This window comes from Spea bombifrons, chromosome 12 (genome assembly GCF_027358695.1).
Source record: "Spea bombifrons isolate aSpeBom1 chromosome 12, aSpeBom1.2.pri, whole genome shotgun sequence".
NCBI lineage: Eukaryota > Metazoa > Chordata > Amphibia > Anura > Pelobatidae > Spea > Spea bombifrons.
The window spans coordinates 16,431,986-16,456,443 of NC_071098.1; the positions used below are offsets into that span (position 1 = coordinate 16,431,986).

The 24,458-nt window shown below is 42.2% G+C and overlaps 1 protein-coding gene across 2 annotated transcripts; it reads left to right on the forward strand.

Moving 5' to 3' along the window:
* Positions 1–108: 108 nt before the first annotated feature.
* CBL (Cbl proto-oncogene) lies at positions 109–24,458 on the forward strand. Of its 2 annotated transcripts, none has more exons than XM_053452118.1 (16): positions 109–430; positions 5,696–5,943; positions 12,713–12,859; positions 13,712–13,868; positions 15,261–15,382; positions 15,989–16,126; positions 16,371–16,458; positions 16,898–17,029; positions 17,169–17,369; positions 17,821–17,952; positions 18,077–18,442; positions 18,825–18,919; positions 19,993–20,142; positions 20,288–20,385; positions 21,919–22,089; positions 23,750–24,458. In XM_053452118.1, the coding sequence occupies exons 1-16, from the start codon at positions 293–295 to the stop codon at positions 24,007–24,009; spliced, it is 2,643 nt and encodes an 880-aa protein (XP_053308093.1). In that variant the 5' UTR covers positions 109–292; the 3' UTR covers positions 24,010–24,458. The 2 variants fall into 2 exon arrangements, with proteins under 2 accessions (XP_053308093.1, XP_053308094.1); XM_053452119.1 differs by having other exon boundaries at positions 21,922–22,089.

Below are 24,458 nucleotides of genomic sequence, written 5' to 3' on the forward strand. Positions count from 1 at the left end.
CGTAAAAACGCTTCAAGAAACAGGCTCGCCCTTGTTTCAACCAATCGCTAGTGTGTTTCCGAGCAGCCCCGCCTTTGGTGGGCACGTCGCTGTAAATACATGCAAGCTGCGTCGAGCGACCACCCTGCGCGCTCACGGCCGGTGAAAGGCGGAAGTGACGGCGACGAAGCGGTGCTCGGACCCGGGAGACCCTGCTCCCCCCTCCCCGCCCGGCGCACATAGGGAGGGTTGTGCCCGGGGGCTGCCGCGCTCTCGGTACCAGTGAGAACCCTGCAGCTGTAACCCGGTCTCCATGGCGACCAATCTGCGGAAGGGCGGCGGGCTGATCGGGCTGGTGAAAGACGCTTTCCAGCCGCATCACCACCCGGCCGCACAGCCGGGGGCCGTGGACAGAAAGACGGTGGAAAAATGCTGGAAGCTGATGGACAAGGTACTGTATTTTTTACACCGAGCTCAGAACGTGAATCTCTGCGACGTTCTCTTTATCCCTATGTGTGCTCTGCAGCCCCGTGCTCACCCCGCATCACCCGACAATCCCTGATTCTCGTTACCTAGAGCACTGTCTCGCTTTAATGGCGTCATAGCTCTAGGTAAGACTTGCACATCCATCCTGACGTGTCCATAGCTGTCAGTTTATTAATCCATGCTGCCCGGCATCTACTGCCCGAGATCACGGAGCAGTCTCCGGCACACGCCCTGCCCAACGGGCCGGAACCTTTCCCACAGACCCTTAATGACATCAGTGCTGCAGCTCTCATCCTCACAGGCTTCATGACGTCACAGCCTAATGCCTCTGTTTTATTGACATTGGATGGCCTCATTTCCCCTTTAACCTGGGGGCACTCTTAAAAGGGGGCCATGCTGGACAGCGCTCAGGTTACCACGCAATGTTGCAAAACTCAGGACAGCATTCTTTAAGAAAAACCGTTTAACGTAAAATAAACGATCAATTTCCTGAAATAACGGGATGTTTAGTAATTTAAGTGTTCTGTTAGGTAATGGAGCAGAATATGCAGCACGGTTATGTTTTATTTATACACAAGTTAGGCAGCGCTTTATGCCATGCATACATTCATGGATAGGACGTAACTGGAACGGACAGACTGACGGACCGATAGGTAGAGAGGACTCAGCAGGCTTCGGCTCTAGAGATCAGTGCTGTGTGCGGATCTCTCCACGCTCCCGTACTCCGCAAAACTGCACGCAAACTGTGAGAAGCATGTTTCACGTTTCAGGGCGTTCTCCTATAGAATATATAACGTGTACCGCAGAACAGCTCCATAATGAGCATTCATCTTCTAGAAACATCCTAAAAGGAATGGTCTTTTGTTACTTTCATTATATAAACTCTGGACCATCCTCGTTGCGGAGACTGTTGTGCGGGAGCATGTGTGAGAGCGCTGCCTGCGTACTAGTAAGAAGTCTCAAGGAAAGGACCCCGAACACGATGCAGACAGAGGAGTCTCATAGTGAGAAACAAACAGACCGGTTCCTAGATTTAGGCTGTGATGGTCCCTTTAAAGCTTCCATTTGTTGCTATATGTACAGCTGAAACATTAAATGGCACATGCTGTCATTTAAAGGGACAATGGCTCCCATCCTTTCAGCTTTTTATTGCAGGGCAACAGAGGGGAAAGGCCATTGTAACCCCCCCCTGCTTGTACAGGACCATGGAGATACGCGTGATAACTCAGCGAAACGCTGCTCGAATAGCACAGAAAGGGCAATCCGTGAAACGATCATAGTTTGTTTGTTTTAGTGACTCATGAAAGAAAAGGACGTGGCTCCCCATAAGAAATACACTGTTGGAGGTGATCTGTGACTCTCCGCACAGCCAGCGGTTGGCTTGGTGGCTCTCAGTTGTTGTTCTTGTGGGATAATGGGTGGCACAGCGATGATCACTTTAGTTTGTAATGCCCGTTTGTGGGAGCTCGTTATTCTAATCAACCCACAAGCTCTGTAGTTTGTGTCTAAACGCAAAACAAAGGCCATCAAAGTGTGAGTGAGGATGCATGGTAGGCCGGATGTATCTGTGTTTTTACACAGTACTGTCACACAGTCATATTTAGTCCTCCTCGCTTTGTATCTTCAGTGCTTTGTGTTGCATTGAGACCACAGTTACTCGCTAGAGGGTGATCTGTGAAACTCATGCTGACGGCTGTGGCTTTAATACAGTCTACAGAAAATCTCAAGCGTTCTATGTGGAGACGCGGTTACTAGCGTAAAAACCGTGGCAGGGAGTTACACATTTTAATGCTATTTAGTAAAATGATGAAAGTGAAGATGCTCTCTGGATACTTTCTTTCCGTTTTCATTATTATCTGTGGAAGTAGCGTGTGCATGGTATGTGTTGTGGTCTATTAATTTTAATTTGAGTCTTACCGGGATCTTGGTAGCCACCCCTCTGTTTTCTAGCATGTGAGTGAAGTTTTAATATGAGCTATTCTGGCGTATCAGCACAGAAGTCTCAGGGTGCCTGTGAGGTCCAAACTACTTATATTTTCCATATGCACCTATATACTAATCCGCCTGGCTTAATTGTGAAGGTAAGAGACCTGTAGAATGTCAGTGGTTATCCTTTCTCACCGCATCACAGAGTAGTCTCACATTTCAGTGATATTTGTACCGGTTCACTTAGATATAGACATAGATAGAATATCTATCTATCTATCTATCTATCTATCTATCTATCTATCTATCTATCTATCTATCTATCTATCTATCTATCTATCTATCTATCTATCTATCTATCTATCTATCTATCTATCTATCTATCTATCTATCTATCTATCTATCTATCTATATTAGTGGTCTTGAGAGTGCTCTCCATGCTTGTTTATGCATGCACACTTCATTCAATTAACCCATGCCATTACAAAAGCTTGTATTTGGGAAATATTGTGAAAGAAATGATATCTTGCTTATCTAAATGAACCTTTTGGAATTACCAGCATGTTATCTATAAATGTGTCCTATATATGATACAATCTTTATCTAAGTTACAATAATGAACAAACGCAATCTGTTTCAACTAATAACACACATTATTGCATTCTTGTCCATATTGAATATATCATTCAAGACTTCACAGTGTGGGTTTGAAAAAGTTTGTGAATCCCTGGGCTTATCACTTCAACAAAAGCTAATTGGAGTCAGGAGTTAACAAACCTGTTAACCAATCAATGAAATGAGTGTAGAGGTGTGTTTTTATTTTTTTTAAGCTACTTAAAACAAATAAACTAAAAAAACACAAAGATTTTGAGTTTGCAATTCAACATAAGCATCTGCTAACCATGCTTCACGGAGGAAATTGCTGTTTTCCAATTTGACATCACTGTCAGCCTGAAGTTTGCCGAAGAGCACCTTGATACTTCACCGGGAAAATGTTTAGTGGATTGATGAAACTAAGGTTGAATTGTTCAGGAAGAACACGCAGCGCAACGTATGGCATAAAAAGGGCACGGCGTATCTACATGAAAATCAACTCCACGGTGAAGTACAGTGGGGAGAAAATCATGATTTAGGGCTGCTTTTATGCCTCAGGTCCTGGACAGCTTGCCATCATTGAAGGGGCAAATAATTTCCAAGTTTACCCCAAAGTTATACAGAATAATGTCAGGGTGGCTGTTTGCCAGCTGAAGCTCAGTAGAAGTTGTGTAATGCAGCAGGACAATGACCCTAAACATCTAAGTAAAAATCCTAAGGATGTGGCTGAGCTTAAGCAGCTCTGAATGGTCTAAAACCCCTGCTGAACGTTGTGCCGGTCTGATCCGCAGCTACCGGAAGTGCTTGTTTGAGGTTATTGCTGCCAAAGGAGGTTCGATCACTTATTAAATACAAGGTTTCACTTACTTTTTTTCACCAGCACTGTGAATGTTTAATGGGTGCGCACAATAAAGGCATGAAAAACTATCATTGTTTGTGTGTTATTAGTTTAAGTACATCGTGTTTGTTTATACTTGTGGCTTAGATGTAGATCAGATCACATTTTATGAACAATTTAATACCGAAAACCAGGTAATTCCAAAGGGTTCATTTACTTTTTCTTTGTTCTGTGTGGATGATAATCAATTCTTTGACCACAACACTCCCTCTCTATCATGAATGGCTCAAACAGGAACTGGCATGCCAAGTGAAATTGCATCATTTTTAATCCTTTTAACCAGCTGAAAACCACATAACGACCGACAATGGGCGGTCCCTAAACCCATTGAAAACAATGCATTTTGAGCCCGTACATGTACGCGCTTTGTCATTAAGGGGTTAAGAGGGAAATGTTTACAACACATATTTCTGCTGTTTTGTCTGAATATTCGTTCTAGTGTGTGCATGTTTGTGTTCATTGTTGTGTAGGTAGAATGGCGAGCTCTGTCTGCTAGTCTTGCGTGCAGACGGGGGAATACCAAATAAGTTGTCTAATCACTTCTGTGTCATGCAATGTCTGTCAACATTTTTATTATAATCCAGTCTTGAGCGTGCCGACTTCTATACACACACGAGGAACTGCGGCAACCTCAAAATGTTGTATGCAAGAAAAAAGGGGTCGCTTTTTTCGTTCTAGCATTGAAAAAAGTTATTCTATGGGGTATATTGGTACCGAATGGAAGGTATGCTTGGCTTCTCTTACATTAGCTTACCTGGAGGTTATCGCGTGATATTTGTAGCTCCAGTATGCCAAACCTGACTTTATGTCCAGACACCAGAATCACTTTAACGTGTAGACACAGAGCTATTGCGTGCCTTAATACCCCTGTCCCCTCCAACTCCTTGGCTTCCAGTGTAATCGCTGTTGATCAGATACAGCACTAAGTTGTGTCAAAGTTGTCCACATTTGCGGTGATCAGGAAAGTAGTGCGGCAGGGTTTGGTTGCTGGGTCATTGTGTTATCTACCGAGTGTGTGATCAGAATGATTTACCGGTTAGAAATTGTACACAGCTAATTCAAATAGCTCAAACATTTTCAATTATTTGGCAGTTATGTGAGAAACATTAAAACCATTACGTAAAAGTATATGCTTATGAAAAGTGGAGAAGCCGGTGTATTCTCTCTTTTACATACTATTTTCCAATCTAAAGTTGGGGGTGGGGGGTGTCTGCTTAGGATCTCTTGCCCAGGTTATGTGCACCTGCAGAAACGAAACAAAACAATTAACTTTTATAGGGAGGGCGGTATTTGTTTTGGTATTAAGGTTTTTTGTGTAATTTTAAACAATTCAAGATAAGACAATGTACAAAAGTGTCCTTTTAACATAGACACAAAAAAGGAAATTATGGTAAAACAAACATGGTTAAAATCGCAAAAAAAAAGTCTCTAGAAACATAGAATGTGTCTGCAGATAAGAACCGGTCGGCCTTCGTCTATCCATTATTCCTCAAACATTATTCTGTCCTCCGTCTTGTGTATTCAGGATGGCTGTTTGTCTATACTGTGCACGTCTTTACGGTGAAATACCCTTTGTCATGAGACAACAAATCTATGTATTTATCACAGACTTCCCTTGTCATTTAGACAGGTATATAGTTGGGCAGCATTTTTTATGTAGTTTACTGAAGAAGCAGGAAGACTGCAGGTTTATAGAGAAATTATGAAATGGGTCGTTTTTAATTTGGTCTTTAGGAGGGTGTGTGTGTTTTTGTGTGTGGTTTGTTCTCCACCTGCTTTCATTCACATTACCTGATCTCTTGTTTTGCATAGGTGGTCCGCCTGTGCCAGAATCAAAGGTTGGCTCTGAAAAACAGCCCCCCGTATATTCTGGACCTGCTTCCCGACACCTACCAACATCTTCGCACAATTATGTCTCGCTATGAGGGGAAAATGGAGACGCTGGGAGAAAATGAATATTTCCGGGTTTTCATGGAAAATCTCTTAAAGAAGACAAAGCAGACAATTAGCTTGTTCAAGGAGGGGAAGGAGCGAATGTACGAGGAGAACTCTCAGCCTAGGTTAGTCCTGGATACGTTTTCATATTGTGGCTAATGAATGAAGTGTTTGGGGTATAAATCTGTTTGGGAACGTGACTTTTTTTGCCTCACCTTATTTTTATGTGCTACATCTCCAGACTGTACGGGCTGTAGAATGGTGTTTCTTTACGCTAGTGATGTAAAACAATCCTACAGCTTCATATGTTGCTGAAGTATATGGAGTACAGTGCTAACCTTCCAATTCTAAAATACTTCTTTACATGTCTTACAATTCATGGAGCTAGTTATGTAGCTTAGGCTACTTTTTCTGACTGCTGCACTTGGTAAATGCTAAAGTACTATTAGGGACAAAGTTTATATTCCTCTTTTGGCTTCAGAGAAACTCAGTTACACAAAGCTTATGGTGTAAAAAAATAGGAAGTTTGTTGAAGACAGAGCGGCAAGTTACAGAAAAGAGGAAGTATGTAACCGCAGGAAGACGCAGTCAGCACGATGGTTATCGTTGCCAAGAGTAGCCTTAATTTTCTAAACGAAAGCACAAAGAAAACCAGCACATTAACAGGTTGTTTTGCGTTGGTATCCAAGCTTAAAGCCAAAATGGAGTAGCTCAGAAAGCAGTAGAGAAATGTACTTAATTACCGTATTTGCTCGATAAAACAAGGTTTTTCTCAGAGCAAATGCTCTGCAAAATATCCCTCGTCTTATATTCGGGGTTGTCTTTTAATTGGACCTTTTTAAATAGAGGTCTGACTACAAGACTAAAAACCAGATCCCCCGCAGCGCTGCAGGGGACCCAGATCCTCCTCTCTGGCAGCCGGTGGGTGTCAAATGTTGGGGGGTCGTCCTATAATCGACAGATCCTATATAATGTTTGTACGTAATAAAAATACTCAAAGAGCTGTACTGTATGAATAGAGCATGGACTGCCAAATGAGTGAGCGTGTGTGTTATTTTTATTTTAATCTCAAAATAGGGTATATGTTTTAGGATCCACATTTAGGCGAACATCATGGGGGCAGCTGTTCCTTCTGTCATGATTATTCCTCGCTTCCCGTCCTGCTATCTGAATTGTGGTTAGTTATGGTAGCCTTTGAATAGGTGGGGTGAGGAGAACAGGTCATTTATTAGTTGAGAAAAGAAAAAATGTCGGTGCGCTAAGCTAGTCTCAGGCGCAAATAATACAAATGTATAATATGAGGCCTCATATTATACATTTGTATTATTTGAGACTAGCTTAGCGCACCGACATTTTTTCTTTTCCCTGTTTGCACATATTTGAGGTTGTTGGCTCCTCATCAGTCTGGTTGCAGCTTGCTGTCCAGGGGTTAATAGGGAGGAGGTTTAATTGCACCTCCCCAACACATTAATAAGGTTTTTGGTAGCCGTATAAACTGCTTTGTGTGCCCACTATGTAGGAGGTGAGAGTAGGTTCTCACCCTATTGAGAGTGTGCCTTGACGTGGCGGGTGAGCTTAATTATGCTTTGGCCAATTCATATAACCAAAACCTCTCATTTATATTATGTTTATATATTTGTTGCCAACTTTATTAGGGTGAGAAGCGTAGACAGTATTTTGTTTTTTTGTATACATTTATTGGATGAGTTGCCTTGTTGAGGTAAACTTGTAAACGTCTTCCAAAAACCGAAACCTACGAGCTATAAATAGGTTGGATAAACCGTAAAGGCAGCCGTTCCTCGTCTTTCCTGTTCCTTGGTTCAGATTGTTAATGGTATCTTACAAACGGGAAGGTAAAATGAGTTGGCCGTGTATCTTCCCGCATTACACCTATCACATCTCTGAGAGATATACAAATACCCCAGGGGCCGAATTAATTCACTGCAAACATAGAAATGTCTGCCGCTCTTCCCAAATCCTATGTGTTACAGTGTAGCGCACAAAAGTTGTAGTAGACTATTGAAAATAAACCATAATATGGGTATATTTACAACAGCATATTGTGATATTTTTTAATGCTAGTATCTCAGTTTCTGTATCTATCTCCCCACCAAAATATTTTTTTTCAAGGTGCTGATACTCCAGGAGTATAGCCTTTTAGCATTTTAACATCAATATTTCAGTTAGTTTTACTAATGGCAATTACATATTCTCAAGGCAGTTAGTATTTTTCCAGGTTGCCCTTATATTTGCATAATATTCCTTTTTTTTTTTTTATTTATTTTTTTAAAAACATCCCTTGTGCATGAGACTGTTAATAGAGAGAGGGCAGCTGTGCATGCAGAGTGCATTTTTATGTTAAATCAATCAAAAATGACATCAGTTTTGGATAATTGTTTATTGACCTACCTAATTACCTCTGTATGAGGCTTAAATCCTGTGTAATTCCATAATTAACTGGCCTTATGTCCAACACTGTAGCCTTAACTTCCATCGGAAACTGCTTTTGGGCTATAATATCTACTGTTATAAAGGTCATGAAAACCGACACTCTGTGCTAGGGCTTTCCCGCTTCTAGTATCTTTTGTCGTATGACTGTTTTTATTATCGTGCTGTCAGAATGTGGTGGTACTTTTCTCCTAGGATGGAATGGAAGAAATATTTGGTCCGCGCTGTTAACGGCTTACATTGATTCAGCTCAGATTCGGTTCATTCTGAAGATGAGCGTCACTCATGTCCTACCTTGATTACTGGAAGCCCCTTAATTTTTTATATGGTCCTGAAAAAATGTCAGGGCAAATACTTATTTGCGTCTCCTCAGTGATGCGCCACTCAAAGCACTTCACACTCTTTGACACACCGGCACTTTTCTGCTCGCTCTTTAGTGTGTTGTTTTTGCATTTATTTATTATCATTATCCTCCCAGATCACTTTACATTCCTGTCCCACAAGAGCCCAAACATTACCATTATTAATGTATTCATTGAAAGAAAGGGGTTCACATGTTACTGGTTTTATATATGAATACAGATAGGAATTGTTATCTTTTTGGCAACTATTGCCTTTTAGAGCTTAGTAAGTGCTGACAATTTAGTTACTCGGTATCCTTTCCCTGGTCATCAGCTGATTGTGTTGAAATCCGGCAGACTGTCAAAACTTGAAACTGTAACAACGAAACAATTACAAGATACATCTCGGGCCAACAAAACCGCTGCTTTACAGACTACTGAAAGAACGCCTCGGAGCCGCGTGGGAGATGTCCGGCTTACGGCTTGGTTTTTTTCTTGGCGCAGATGAGTGGATTTTTCCAGCCCTGTCTATGGTGATAAGGGGTGCTTAGGCAATGTTTTCACACACACAGTAATATCAGAATTAATTTATTTTTACGCATGTACTCTCCCACACATGACCCTTTGCTAGTTCTCGCAACCTGAAGGCTGCTTGTTGTTGGTAACTTAGGAGCAATTGTCACGTGTGTCGCCGCCTGCCACCGTGCCATCAAACCCGTTCAAGCGTGCGCGATGAGACAGTAAAAACTATGCCTCAGACCCACCAACCCCATCACCTGGTAAAATCGTCTCAACAAAAAAAAAAAAAAATCCAAAAAACATGTACAGTTTCTAAACCGTTTCTATTCTATATTATGCCGTTTAACTCTTTATTTTCTGTTCAAAACGCGGTCCACTTAAACCCTTCATGACAAAGCCCGTACATGTACGGGCTCACAATGCATTGTTTTTAATGGGTTTAAGGACAACCCCTTGCCCCTAAGGGGTTAAAGTGGCATTATCACTATTATATGATGGCATAATTTTCCATAAATGCATTTTTACTTTTTATCATACCAAATGTTTTTTTTTTTTTTAAATGATGCTTAATTTTTATGAGCTCGGTAAAAATGAAAAGAGGAATCCCTGCTAAACAGTCATTTTTCCAGTTTATACAGTCGGAGATTAATCTTATTTGCTATTCTGTGTGATAATTCTTCCCCTCCGTCCCTAAATATTGGTTTGTGGTTGAGGAAAGGGGTTTATAATTTTAGGACAGGTAATGGTGGGTCTGCCACATCTCCCTTTTTGATTTTAAAATGAAATATCTTAGAAGCTGTTACACTGATGTGACAACAAGTACACCATTACAACATAGTTATCCCGAAAGCTGCGGCTGCATCACTTCCCCTTTCGGCCATTAAGGTTGCTAAACCGTTATTTGAAAAAAGCAATTACTGCGTCAATACTTTGCGATACTACTATCCTCTTACCTCCACAATATGTACAAGGATATAAATAAGGCCAGTCTTCCCTATTACATGTGTATGCGTGTGTATTTCTCCTGTGCCAGTGCCGGAAAATACAGCAAACACACCTGATTGCGTGGAATTTTATTAACTGTGGCTTTCAAATGGTTACTGGTGCTGTTTATTTCCGTTTAGTGGCAGAGGAAGCAAACCAGGCAACCCCCCCATGTTTTTCATCTCACGGATACACATTCTGCGACTTCCTTATTTATTCAGGTATCTGCTGATCATAATACAGCTCACTGTGACTGGTGCCAGCCACAACTGGAGTGATGCATTGTGTTACCGTGAGTGCTAAGAATGCTTGCCACCTGTTTAACGCTGGCTACATACGAATACGTGTGGTTAAAAACACTTTTAATCCAACATCGTACACTTCATGTTACTCCCTTATGCTGAATTAGTCAAAGTAGCCATCAATTAATAATTAAGAGGAGAAGCCTTGTAGTTTCATTGGACCCTTTAACTTACCAGATCCTTGCATGGTTCCAGTACAAATCTAATTTTTTTGCGGGGGGGGGGGCAAAACAGCATCTGAAACATATTTATTATTTATTACATAACCAATGCAATCAAAATCCTTATCCTTTTTGAAATACTTGGTGTACTTTCTCTTCTTTAATCTTTAAAGCATAAGTCCAGATCCTATATTTTTTTATTAATACAATAATCTAATTGTTAGATTGCGCACTATATGTGAGTGAGTAACCCAGCCATCTAAACGTTAACTTCCTGTTCTACATTATTCTACTTCTGTATTTAAGTTGTTCCTCCCCTTTTTGTTTAAATCGGATACCATTGATGGCTGATTCATGAATCTTCCGTAAGGGTGGGGAGAGGAGGAGAGGAAATTGATTACAGATGCTAGTTAGGCACATTTTGCTGCAGATCTTAATTCCCTTGAGGTAAAGTAGACCCTTATAACAAACAAGTAGTTTTAATGCTATTAAGGTAATGATTCCCCTTTAAGTTATTGAACAGCGTCCGCAAAAGTCAGTATCGGATTGCTCTGCAGCATCTGTTAACAGATCATCATTGACTAAACTCCTTTCTTGATCTTAAGCTCTGTTAACTTTGTAATAGGTGACCTGACTTGTCAACGTTCTAATGCTGCCTGGAAATGGAGTTGGTGATTTGGTCAGAACTAGTGGACTCCTTGATGCTGAGAAGTACAGGCAGATATTTATCCATCATGTGATACCATCAGGGAGGCATCTGATTGGCCTCAAATTTATTTTGCGACATTACAATGACCCCAAACATACAAAGTAATTAAGAACTATCTTAAGAGTAAAGAAGTACAAGGAGTCCTGAAAGTAATGGTTTGTCCGCAACAGATCCTGATCTCCACATCATCCAGTCTGTCTGGGATTACACGGAGAGGGAAGCAACTGAAGATGTCTAAAGCCACAGAAGGACTGTGATTAGTTTTCCATGATGTTTGGAACAACCTACCTTTTTTTTCCCATAAAAATAGAAAAACTGTGCCAGTGTACGTAGGAGAATTGATGTGGTTTTGAAGGCAATAGGTGGTCATGCCAAATATTCATTTGTTTTTTCTTTACTTTCATATGTTTTTGAAAGCAATATTATTTTACAGCATTCTTTCACACCTGCCTAAAATGTTCCACGGTACTGTTTATCTGGAGGCTGACATTGTCTGTCATGATATATTTTTGGATGACTTTCCCTACTAATTGACCACATTGAATAGACTCTTGGCGGAGCTAATGTAGTCTGTTCCTCCGTAGACTTTCATTAGTCAGACTGGCAGACTAAGCATGAGCTTTTGTATTTTTTACCACAAGGTTTTTTCCAGCTATAGTTATGTTTTATTTTGGGGGGGGGGTTTATATTTTCTGTATAAATTAGGGGGGAAGTTGCTGAGGCTGCCTTAGTTCCCATGGACTGGATGTTGGTGTTCCTGCCACCCTTATCCTTTTGTTCCCCCTCCGCTGTCTTGGCCTGTTAATATTGTGGAATTGTCTTTTTAACTTTTTAACAAATTAACATTTTAATTGTTGATCTGATGAACACAGATGAAGAAATTGGTAGTGTACTTGTGTTTTTTGCATGGGTCATCACTCCTGATTCCTAATGAGGCAAGTGGGTAAATGTTGCTGATAGTAAAAAAAAATAAAAAAAAATGAAACATAGTATGACAATGCGGTCCCGCAGGACCCACCAAAAAACTTGCAGGTGGTCTTGCTGGTGCTGGGGGCGGTCAGGCACTGTACCTGCGGGTCCCGGTAATCCCACGCAGTCCCGCAAGGCTGCCTTCTCGCTGCTCCCTTACAGTGTCTCCTATCTTGCTCTGCCCAGGAACAAAACGGAGTCACGTGATGTGATGTCACTTCCCGTGACTCCGCCTTGTTCCCGGAGCAAGAGAAGAGACGCTGTGAGGGAGCAGCGAGAAGGCAGCCTTGCGGGACTGCGTGGGAACTCTGCATTTCAGGTAAGGAGGTGGACTTGATTGGCCACAAATGTGGCGGGATCGGGATTAAAAAGCCATCCCGCGCAGGGCTCTAATGCAGGGCATGTTTTGTATAACTTTTGTGAATGTATCTAAAATTCTGTTTCTGTCTCTCTCTCCGCAGGAGAAATCTGACCAAACTGTCCCTCATCTTCAGCCACATGCTGGCAGAGTTAAAAGGGATATTCCCCAGTGGTCTGTTCCAGGGAGATACCTTCCGGATAACGAAGGCAGATGCTGCTGAATTTTGGAGGAAAGCTTTTGGAGAGAAGTAAGGACCTGGAACTCTAACTTTTTTATGTGTACGTTCTTCTGCCAGTAGTCAGGGTCTGTGCTTTGACATTTTTATTTTTAACAGTACTTGGGCACTTATAACTGGAATATGAAAAGTTGCTTTCCCTGAATCTTACATGTTTACATCCTGTTTGCAAAACAAACCTAATGCCGTGGTTACAAATGAAATTGAACATTATATATGTATTTGGAAACCTAACGTATAGGTGTACTGTGGAGATCTTTAACTTCCTTTTCTGTTTAGTTGGATTACGATTCCACTCTATCAAGGTATTGCCCCTATATTGTTGATTCAGTCAGGCTTTGTAACTGTGAATGCAGCGAAGGGAGATAACCTGGCTTTACAGAGGTCAACTTTTCAACTACATGCCCCGCAAAACTGCACTCCGCAAAACAACAAGGGTATAGGCAGTTTTAATAAATTCTGCTAAAAGCTGTGATAACAGATCCCATTTAAAACACATGTAAATGGTCTTTTCTGCAATTTCCCTCTTCTGATCGTCAAATATAGTCCGTTACAGAGTCTCGCTGCAAATAATTGTTTTGAAATTTTCTTCATGACCTGAATTCATCTGTCTTTTTAAAACCAAAAAAACATGCAAGGTTTCCGTTCGGTATCGTACTTCACCAGTATGTAATACACCAGCCACACCTCTTCTTCATATTCTTTTTCAAGAGACTAGAAGCTTTTTAAGCTTTAATTTAAAGTGCACGTAAAAATCTTTATAAATTATCCAACAATATTTCTTTAAAGCGATTGGCAATAAAAGAGCATTTTTGATGAAGCTGTTTGTAGTAATTTTGTGTTTTACATCTTCTTCTTTCTAAGAACGATTGTACCTTGGAAGATTTTCCGTCACGCTTTGCATGATGTCCATCCTATCTCATCTGGACTGGAAGCCATGGCTTTGAAGTCTACTATTGACCTTTCTTGTAACGATTACATCTCTGTTTTTGAGTTTGACATCTTTACACGTCTTTTCCAGGTAAGATGTTCAGATGCATCTCCATTCAAAGTTTCTGCGAGATGTATTAGGCCGCTGCAAGGTGATTGCCTTAGGTTGAAAAGGGTATTAGACCCGTTTTAGAAAATTGCTTTTTTGAAAAGAAAGGCGCAGTTATGAATGTGTTGATTTTGTGCCTGAAATGAAAAGGTTTGTGTAAAAATCAGCGGAGTTTGAGAGTTTATTTGGTGAGAGACCAATATGAACATATGGGTGTCTTTCAGAAGGATGTGTTGGTATGGCATAGACATGAAAAGAGGTGGTTGCTACTGAAACAATTAGAGCACACCATGTTAAGGTAAGGGCATTACTGAGTATAGTAGGATATACACTGATCAACCATAACAATATGACCACCTGCCTAATATTGTGTGGGTCCCCGTTTCCTGCTGCCAAAACAGCCTTGACCCGTCGAGGCATGGACTCCGTTTGAACCATGAAGGTGTGCTGTGGTATCTGGCATCTGTTAGCAGCAGATCCTTTAAATCCTGTAAGCCAGGAGGTGGGCCCTCCATGGATCGGACTTCCCCAGATCACATCTCACAGATTGAGATCTGGGGAACCCTGATTTGTGACAGGGCACCTTATCCAGCTGAATGCGGGCCAATGCCATCAAGGAATAATGCGTCCATGAAATGGTGTACATGGTCTGCAACAATGCTTAGATGGATGGTACATGCCACAAGTAACATCCACATAAATGTCAGCATCCAAAGTTTCCCAGCAGAACATTGCCCAAAGCATCGCACTGCCTCCACCTGCTTGCCTTCTTCCCATAGTGCATCCTGGTGCCATGTGTTCTCAGGTAATACGCACCTGGCAATCCACGTGATTCATCAGACTAGGCCACCTCCTTCCATTGCTCCGTGGTCTACTTCTTATGCTCATGTGCCCATTGTAGGCACATTTGGCAGTGGACAGGGGTCGGCATTGGCCCCCTGACTGGTCTATGGCTTCATGGCCCCATATGCAACAGACTGCGATGTTCTGACACCTTTCTGTCAGAGCCAGCATTCACTTTTTCAATGAGCTACAGTAGCTAGTCTGTTGGATTTTACAACTTGAGCCAGCTTTCACCCCCCCCCCTCCGCATGTACATCAGTGAGCCTTGGCCGCCCAAAGAAACCCGCTAATTTGTAGAGGAAAACGGGGTCTGATTACATATTTTGGGATTAAATCAAAACAACTGGGTTGTAGATTGATGAGAAATGTCATATGGGACAGGGCTTGGCATGAAATGTCTGGATGTGTGTTAAATGGAACATTGTATACATTGATACTGGAATAACAATGTATGCTTGAGCCTGTCCTAAAACATAACATTGAACGATCTGCATTCCATCTTAACCTTGATACCTATCTCAATTCTGGCAGCCATGGTCTTCCCTCCTGAGGAACTGGAACAGTCTAGCCGTGACACATCCTGGTTACATGGCGTTCCTGACCTATGATGAAGTCAAAGCTCGGCTTCAGAAGTTCATCCACAAACCTGGCAGGTGATTACGTGCTGGAATTATTAGCAAGTATTTTTTCGAGAACTTATAATGTTAGTGTTGTGGAAAGCAGCTTTGTGGAAAGCTGATCTGTTGTGTTCCTGGATCTCCATTTAGCAGCTCTATACACTCATTTAACACTGTTTACAAATTAAAATGTGTAATCTATACATATTGGGAAGCTACCTTGTGCATATCACTGGGGCTTCTGTTCTAGGCTTAAAAGTGAGGATTTCAGAAGACATTAATATGCTAGTTTTGCTACATTTTGAGAACATAATTCCACATCCCTGTCTTTTAAATGAAGACATACATGCATGTAAATATATTTTACCTAGTCTGCCGGTTAATTCTGCTTTCAGCATTCAAGCTTTAACTGGTCGTTGTTCTTGTCTTATGTTTAAGATAACTATATGCATATCCCGTGCAGTGTATTAACCTGTACCAGCCTCCCAGTACAGTAAAACTTCCTTATATCGAAGCCTCTGATCCTCCAGTTTACATATTTAACATTAAAACGTTTATAAGTCAACTGAAATGTCTAGATAGATAGTACAGTGCTGACAGAATTGTGTATTATTCTCGTTAAATGTTTTTCCTCCTGCGCAGTTATATTTTCCGTCTGAGTTGCACACGGCTGGGCCAGTGGGCGATTGGATATGTTACAGGTGATGGAAATATTCTACAAACCATCCCTCACAATAAACCACTTTTCCAGGCTCTGATCGATGGATTCCGAGAAGGCTTGTAAGTTGTTTTCTAGCCTTTGTTTTATGTATGAGCGCGGTGTATTATGTGGTGGAGTGTTTTATTATTGGAAGTTGTTGATAGGGATGGTTGATGTTCACTTGTTAGCTGTAGCAGAGGTGGGTGATTAATGGACTATTGGTGATTCTCTGATATATCTAGTGTGTGGCAGGTCGGTGACTTGGCTTGGCGATCGTTGGCTTTCTTACTCGCTGTCTTACTGATTACGCTTTCCCTTTCTTAGTTATCTCTTTCCCGATGGCCGCAATCAGAATCCAGATCTTACAGGCCTTTGTGAGCCCACTCCTCAGGATCACATCAAAGTCACTCAGGTAACTTTTTCCAGAGTCGCTAGCAAAACCCAAATCTTCTTCGGCAAATGTCACTCCGGCACTGGTTGAATTCAAGCAATAGTTAAGGACAGTGTAACTTTACGGACCCCTTCCCTGCATAGTCATCGTTCCTTCAGCTGACACAGACATTTTTCATTATTAAATATCCTTATTTTATTTTCAACATTCAGCGATGATTTTTTTTTTTTTTTTTTTTTCCTCTCCTGTTTTTCGATTTTTCTAGCCAGCCGTTCATTTCACTTCATTCCCCTACAATCTGATATTTTTCATAGCTTTAGAATGGTGTGTATGCCAACTTATCATGATCTAGCAATGAATGACAGTAAATGTGGCTTCCTACTGTGACATTAAATACCAGAAGTTTGACATTTGCAGAATGAGTCAAAATTACTAATGTATTTTGTTCTTGTGTATGCAGGAGCAGTATGAGCTGTACTGTGAGATGGGCTCCACGTTCCAGCTCTGCAAGATATGTGCGGAGAATGACAAGGATGTTAAGATTGAACCCTGCGGACACCTTATGTGCACTTCATGCCTCACCTCTTGGCAGGTTAGAAAAAAAAATAACCTTTTTTAAACATTTTGGTTAACAATTAATTGCAACTGCTAATTGAATTCCTTACAACAGATGTTTGTTTTGCATGTTTTGAAAACTGCTCCTGAGGTACAAACCACTTTCTTCCTCGTAGGAATCGGAAGGCCAAGGTTGCCCGTTTTGCCGGTGTGAAATCAAAGGAACTGAGCCGATCGTGGTAGATCCGTTTGATCCAAGAGGAGGTGGCATGGCTGAAATGTTGCGACACTGTTTAGATGGAGCTCCCTCCCCTTGCTATGAAGATGATGATGATGACAGTGGGAATGACTCTCTCTTCATGCTTGCGGGAGCCAAGGTGCAATGAGGGTGCAATTGTTGGTTAGCTTGATATATTTTAGAGAGAAGCTTCCACAATTTAATAGTATATCAGATTTTTCATTGATTCGTTGAACCTGTTTGTATGTGTACTAGCTCTGCTATATAAGCCTATTATACAAGACAAGCAACTTGACTCCAACTTACCACCAGCAAGCAAACAGAATGGCTTACCCAGACAGACACCGAAAATCTTCATTAGAATTGATATTAGTCACCCAAAATATCACATGCCTGACAACAATGGCAGCCTCCTGGTTTTTGTCAATACTGTGAATACCACCGCATTTTGTGATTGGATATTTTGCCCTTTAACCACTAGTTTTCAATCAGAAATACTGAGAATTGTAAATGAGTGTTATGAATTCCATACAGCATCTGTATGTTCTTCAGAGCTATTTAGCTAACGTTTTCAGCATTCTTGTACACAGGTGGAGAGGCCTCCCTCTCCTTTGTCTGTTGCTCCACAAGCTTCCCTGCCTCCTGTGCCACCTCGTCTAGACCTGCTACAGCAGAGACCCCCCAATCCCTCCGGAGCCTGCAGCCCTGCAACCACCTCTAAGGTAAGACGCAGCATTACCATGCTCGTGACTTCACGCTGCAGGAGAAAATGTCTCCATCCATGAGCCAAATTGGTTGGCCTAGCGTGACTGTTATAAGATATGTCGTTTGTTTGTAATTTTGCAGGTTCCCAGCAGCATACATCACAAGGACAAACCACTGCCCATCCCACCAACTCTTAGAGACCTTCCTCCGCCTCCTCCTCCTGACAGACCTCATTCTATGGTGGGTGACAGCAGACCTCAGAGGAGACCTCTCCCTTCCACACCTGCAGACAAGCCCCTTCCAGCTCCCTCAGCCCGTCCTGCAGACCCCTGGAATCCCCGGTCTGTGCCCAAGGCTCCCACACCCTGCGTGCCACCAGTGGGGGACTCCTGGGCAGGGGGGAAAGAATTGTCCAACCGTCACTCCCTGCCTTTTACACTGCTATCGCATGTTGATGACAGAAGGGATCGGCATGGGAGCACTCAGAGTTTGGATAACACTGGCATAGTGAGTAAAGTTTATGGGCTTGAAAGAAAAGCCTGGGAGTGGTTGCCTAACTAGGGAATATAATATAGCACTGTGTTCAAGGTGTGGATGGGACTGCACTGTTGGATGGTGCAATGGGGAAGTTGATGTTCCACGTGTTCTGGGCTGGGTTTGATGGGCAGTATGTGGCTGCAGCATGTACAGTATATGAACAAAAAGTATACATATGTTGTCGCATAACGCCGTTACTGGTGATTGTCTCTCCTATACTCTTCTGTACTCTTTTGTTATTGTGTCTCTTTATATTCACACTGCTTTGTAAATACAACCTGTTCTTTCTTTAACTTACTATTGTGCTGCATACTCGGGCATTGTCTTAATTGTGTTTTGTCGTTTCTCACAGAATTTGTGTGCGGATTTGATGGCAGGAATCGATCTGGATGACCCCAAAGTGAAGCAGTCGTCTTCTGCCAATGCCATCTATTCTCTTGCCTCCAGGTATGTTGCTTATGAGATTACCATGTGAAATGGTAGATAACCTTCTTAACCTGCAAAAGCTTTGTTCAGTCATCAAAACAATCACAGCTGCAACTTATATAGAATTTGATAGTAGATACGAACCATTCAGCCCATCTAATCTACCCGTTTTTCCTGATGTAAGACTCAGACCTTGGGCTTGTTACTGTTACTGTATTAGCCTCTACCACTGATTGCAGGCTGTTCCATTTATCTACCACCCTCTCAATAAAGTAAAGCTTTCTTACAAGATGAAGAAACTAATACGCAATGTTGCTTTAGGCAAAGTGTAAATAAATTGGGATTTTAATGGTAAAAGTTTGTTTGTCTTTGTCAGTGCTGTATCTCTCTTCTGCGCTGCCCTCATTATAATGCAGAGTGCTGGGATATGACATCATCTACATGTGTCCAGTATCAATGATGCAAAGTGCATAGCGGAAGTGAACTATGCGAGCTGTGCCAGATCGGCAGAGACCTCCATAGTGTTAATGGGCCAGTTGGATAAATTGTGGATCTCCCTTTCTAACCGGCGCATTTACTCCTTGATATGCAACAAAGGGGCTGCTGCACTGAGCCTAGTCTTTGTATGGCTTCTGCATTGTCTGATAACGGGATGCACATATGTGCACCTATGTTATGGCTAGATACAGAGGTGTATTAAAATGTAGGCACTGTAGGGGGGAAGGCAGGTGTTACCAAAAAGGGATTCTTTGCAGTACAGATCACTGTTTTCTGTTCCGTCAAGTCTCTGTAAGTATGAGCTGCAGCTATGCACTGCGTGGCCACTAGGTGGGGCAAGTAAGTGCAGTTCTTTACACTTCTGGACCACTATAAAAAAACCCCCAAAAAACTGCAACATCAATCCAAGTGAAAACCCGGTAATAAGCCAAAAATACCCAATTCATCCTTATCTTGTCAGATTGACGAAGATGCTATTTAATTTAAATATGATCTTGAAGACTTGGTAACTGGTTTTGTGGTTTTTGACTGAAACAAAGTTTGGTTAAATACATTGCTTTGACTATTCATCCTTTTTTTTTTTTTTCCCCCATTAGGCCACTTCTGGTACCAAAGCCTCCAGCAGGGGACCATTCAGATAGTGGTGAAGACTCTGAGTACATGTGCCCCTCATCACGACCCGTAAATCCGACCGTGGTGCCAAAACCTGAAATAAGGAGGCCAATGGATTCACTGCCTGGCATGCGGTTTGTGAATTTTATAATTCAGTTTTTCTCCCCAGTTGGTGAAGGTACATCTTCACTAGTGTAGGTGCATCTTAGAGCAGGTATGGCGGTGTGTTGGCTAGATGGGCATCCTTACTAGAGTTTGTTTTGCTTCTATCCCGCACAGTCTGCCTGAGCATTTGATGGAAAGAGATTCCTATGAAACGATGTACAACATTCAGTGCCAAGCTACACCTCTTCTTCTGGAGCCAGAGAGAGAGGAAGGTAAGATGGTATATTTTTGAGGTCTCAGGAAACTGGATAGATGTTTTAGGGCTAAAGAGACATGCTGTTTTTAGTTTACATCAGGTTGTAAAGTTCTAAATCATGTGACGCTTTCAAAAAGTCACTTTTTAAACAAATAATGATATGCTATCTTGAGTGACAAGGACTCTCTGGCACTTGGTTATGTTCTTTGATCTTAATTAGAATATTGTTAGCTGGAAATGCAAGCCGTCCATGATTGATTTAAAACATCATTTTATCTGTGATGACAGGTTGACCTAACATGTATGACAAACCTGACCTTTGAAGAGAGCAAAGCTTATTCTTATGAAACCTCTTCCCACAATATTTAGCGTGATCGCTTTCCAAACAGCGGAAGATAATCTTAAAACATGCATTTGATATTCATTACTGCTTGGATTTTTTGCCAGACTAATGATAAGCCATTTATCTAAATAACCTTATCAAATTAGTCGTTCAAATCTCAAAGTATCAAGAGTTGGGGGAAAAATAGTCTCAGGTTGTCTCCTAATGAATGTCGGGGTAGCAGTTGTCAGTAGAATGTGGGTTAGAGGGGAAGTAAAAAAAAAAAAAAAAAAAAAAAAAAAAAACCCTGCAAGTAGGGTTTTTATAATTCAAGAAAATGCTATTGAGTGAGGATAACAAAGTGGGTACTAAATATAGATGGATATTTATCGAAAGAGACGAGGATTATGTGATGGAGTAAGAAGGCTTCAGGCTGGAACAACCTGACCGCGGTTTTCTAAAAGGGAGCGATGTTGGGGCAGTGCCGCCAATTGTGAGTTTACTAGGCAGTGTCTGTATATTTTTGGATCAGGAGCGCAGTAACTAAATGCATGCAGTTTCTTGGATAGACGGTCTAAGAGAGCATCTCGTTTTCTGAAAACCTAATTACAATCTGAAACAAGAGGGAGAAAAATCGTATCTTTGCAAAGGCACAAAAAGAGAACCTATAGTTAAAATCCAATAGCGATAAATGCACGGAGATGCTATGGCATGATCCTTTAAATGCCATAAGGCGTGAAAAGAGACAGGCAGAGAGGTGTCTTGCCTCCTTTTAAGGATAAAAATTAGGTTTTCCAGGCACCCCAGATTTAAAGCTTGTTCCGTAACGTCAGCTGTAGTGTAATAAAACTTCAGGAGTCTGAAAACATGGAGAAGGGATAGTCTTTTGGGTTTTTGGACACTGTATCAGAGGGACTGCAAATGTAGAGCTATGAAACTGAGTACAAGAACACTCATTGGAAGTGTTTAGAACAAATTAAGGGTTTGCGTAGGACGTTAATTTTTATTATACGGTTTTCTATTTTTGGAAGTACTTTTACTGATGGAGTTTGGGATTAAGAAAAATAATTTCAGCCCCTCGTATTTCGCTTCGTTCCTGGTGTAGAGGCACTATTTGGTAATTGGTCGCACTATAGCTTGTCAGGGGTGTTGTTTCTATGACTTGCACTAAACAAAATCTGTACCAGATCGAGGCTAGTAATGCTTATGTATTTGCATTTGTCGCAGCAGAGGAGTGTCCTATAACTACCAACAATGGGCCAGAGGCCGATGAGGACAATGGATATGACATACCAAAGCCCCCTTTGCCTATGGCTCCTGCTCGCCGCACCCTCTCTGATATCTCTAATGCCACACCTGCCTTCAGCCCCTCAGCAATGGGCATGGATCCTGGAGCAGGTGAGAATTGGCAAGGCATACATTGTACTAAACTGTGTGATTCGTTTCGTTTGGATACTGGATCAAGTAAGACTTCCACTTGATGACAGGTCTAGTTGTGTGTGTGTACAAAGTGCTTTTTTCCCAAGTATTTATCAGCTTAAATGTCTTTATATTAAAATGGTTTTATGTAGGATTCTTTTTCCATTAATCTACACAAAACCCTTCACAGGGTCCATAAGAAAATACTAAACTATTTACACGTATATACTGCATTCCACTGGGCTGTCAAAGCAAGTTGGGTGGTTCTGGAGAACAGCCAAAGCTGAGCTATGTTCTATATAGTGCCATCATAGGCCGCATCGCTGTGCAATGTATAAACAGGGCATAAATAGTGCATAACTTAACCCAGGGCTTGACAAATTTGTTGTGAATCTAGGCGCCAGGTAAAAAAGTTAGGAGCCAGGATTTTTTTTAAACTAACAGTTGGTCAAGAGTGATCTGATCATCATCAGCCCACTTACTAAACTCACAGCGTTTGACCTGGAAGCACCCTGGACTTTCAGGTCAGTGCTGTTTGTTTTTTTTTTTAAATACATTTTTTTCATTGTTTTAACTCTTTCGATGCTGATGTTCCATTGGAGCACAGCATTGACAGATATTTAGTCCCCAAAAGCTTGTGGGGACAAATGTTAACCCCTGCAATGCCACGAATGTGTCATACACAATTGTGGCATTGAAGGGGTTAACGCTGCACTGTCGCTCTCATGGAGTGATCAGGCAGCAGGGGGGGTGTTGGGGCTGGTCTCCACACTCATGGCAGACCAAAGAACCCTCTCCCCTGTCCCTGAAGCTGCCTCTGGCTGGGAAGCAATTGCTGGTCTATAGACCAGCCACTGCAGGGGGGAGTCTATGATGACTGCTGTAGGCTTCTATGCCTACAGGAATCATCAAAGGGCTTGTGGGGGCTCGTTTTTTTTGCTGTTGCTGGTCTGCCTGAGCTTCCAGGCAGACCACCAGCAGCAAAGCCCCCAAAACGGGAATTAACCCCTAAATGCCGCGATCGCGGCATTGTAGGGGTTAACGCTGCGCTGTCGCTCCCATGGAGCGATCAGGCAGCTGGGGGGTGTTGGGTGAGGTCCCCAGACTTGTGTGGGGACCCAATCAACAAACAAACCCCTTCCCTGAGGCTGCCTGTGGCAGCTGAAAACACGATTGTTGCTTTTCCAGCAACCGCGTTTTCAGCCTACAGGATCACTCCGTGGGAGTGATCTCAGGCTCGGGGGCAGGCTCTGAGTGGCTGTGCTGTCTGCCCAGACTTCTGGGCAGACAGTAGCAGCAGCGCCCCCGTGTGGTGACTCAGCCTCTTACATCCACAATTTTTTCGGGATGTAAGAGGCTGACAAAACCTAGGCGCCAGGACAAAATTCTCTGTCGCCATGGCGACCTGGCGCCTGGGATTTGTCGAGCCCTGACTTAACCATTTTGCTTGAGGCAACAAAACATAAGGAGAGTCGTCCTCAAGCAAGCTTACAATTTGTTTAAAATCTCCAAATTACATTTGCGTTCCTTTTTTTTTTTTTTTTTTTTTTTAATTATAAATGTATCAATAAAGGTTCACAACATTTGGCATAAGGGTTCACTCGGGTTGTTTTTTTTTTTTTTTTTTTTTTTTTTTTAGGGCTCCTGGAGTTTTCTCAGGTTCCTGAACGTCCCCCTAAACCTTTCCCCAGACGGATGAACTCTGAGCGCAGACCTGCAGCAGGTGGGGATGTCGTGCCAGGTCCACTTTCCAGCGAGATCGAGAGTTTATTAAACCAGGGCTATTCCCAACAAGATGTAAACAAGGCCCTGCTGATTGCCCATAACAACATCGAGATGGCCCGCAACATCCTTCGTGAGTTTGTGGCCATCCCTTCCCCTCCTCACGTGGCCACATAACGATAACCGTTCAAGAGCACTCCCATCCCAATTAAAAGAAGAGGAGTGAACGAGAACGTACCTCTGTCCCCGACGTTCAGAAGTAACACAGGGACAATTGGGACCACTGGGGGTAGTTGTGGGTACAAGGAAATAAAAGTTAAAGGCAAATACCCACCCCCTAGCTGGAAGAATACAGGGTACGGGTGCCAGTCTACCCATTGTCAATCAGCATTACCAGTCAGGTCATCCGTGAAAACAATCCAAACTCTGCTATGTAAAGCAGGTTTCCCCCTGCGCGTCCTCTAGCGGTGGGCTACCTTGACACGGAGGACTCTCGGGCTGTAATATTCATGGATACACTGAAGCTATTTACCCCGTCTGACTTTTCAGTAGGTTGTAGGAATGTTACATTTGCCAGTTTTTCACAGGGTGAGAAATTGGAGATGAACTGATTTTGATTTATCACA

Coding starts and splice junctions, on each gene's coding strand:
- CBL (XM_053452118.1), top strand. CDS start 293: ATGGCGACCAATCTGCGGAAGGGCGGCGGGCTGATCGGGCTGGTGAAA. Junction 13,869..15,260: donor TCTTTACACGTCTTTTCCAG/GTAAGATGTTCA, acceptor CAATTCTGGCAG/CCATGGTCTTCCCTCCTGAG. Junction 20,143..20,287: donor GATTCACTGCCTGGCATGCG/GTTTGTGAATTT, acceptor TATCCCGCACAG/TCTGCCTGAGCATTTGATGG.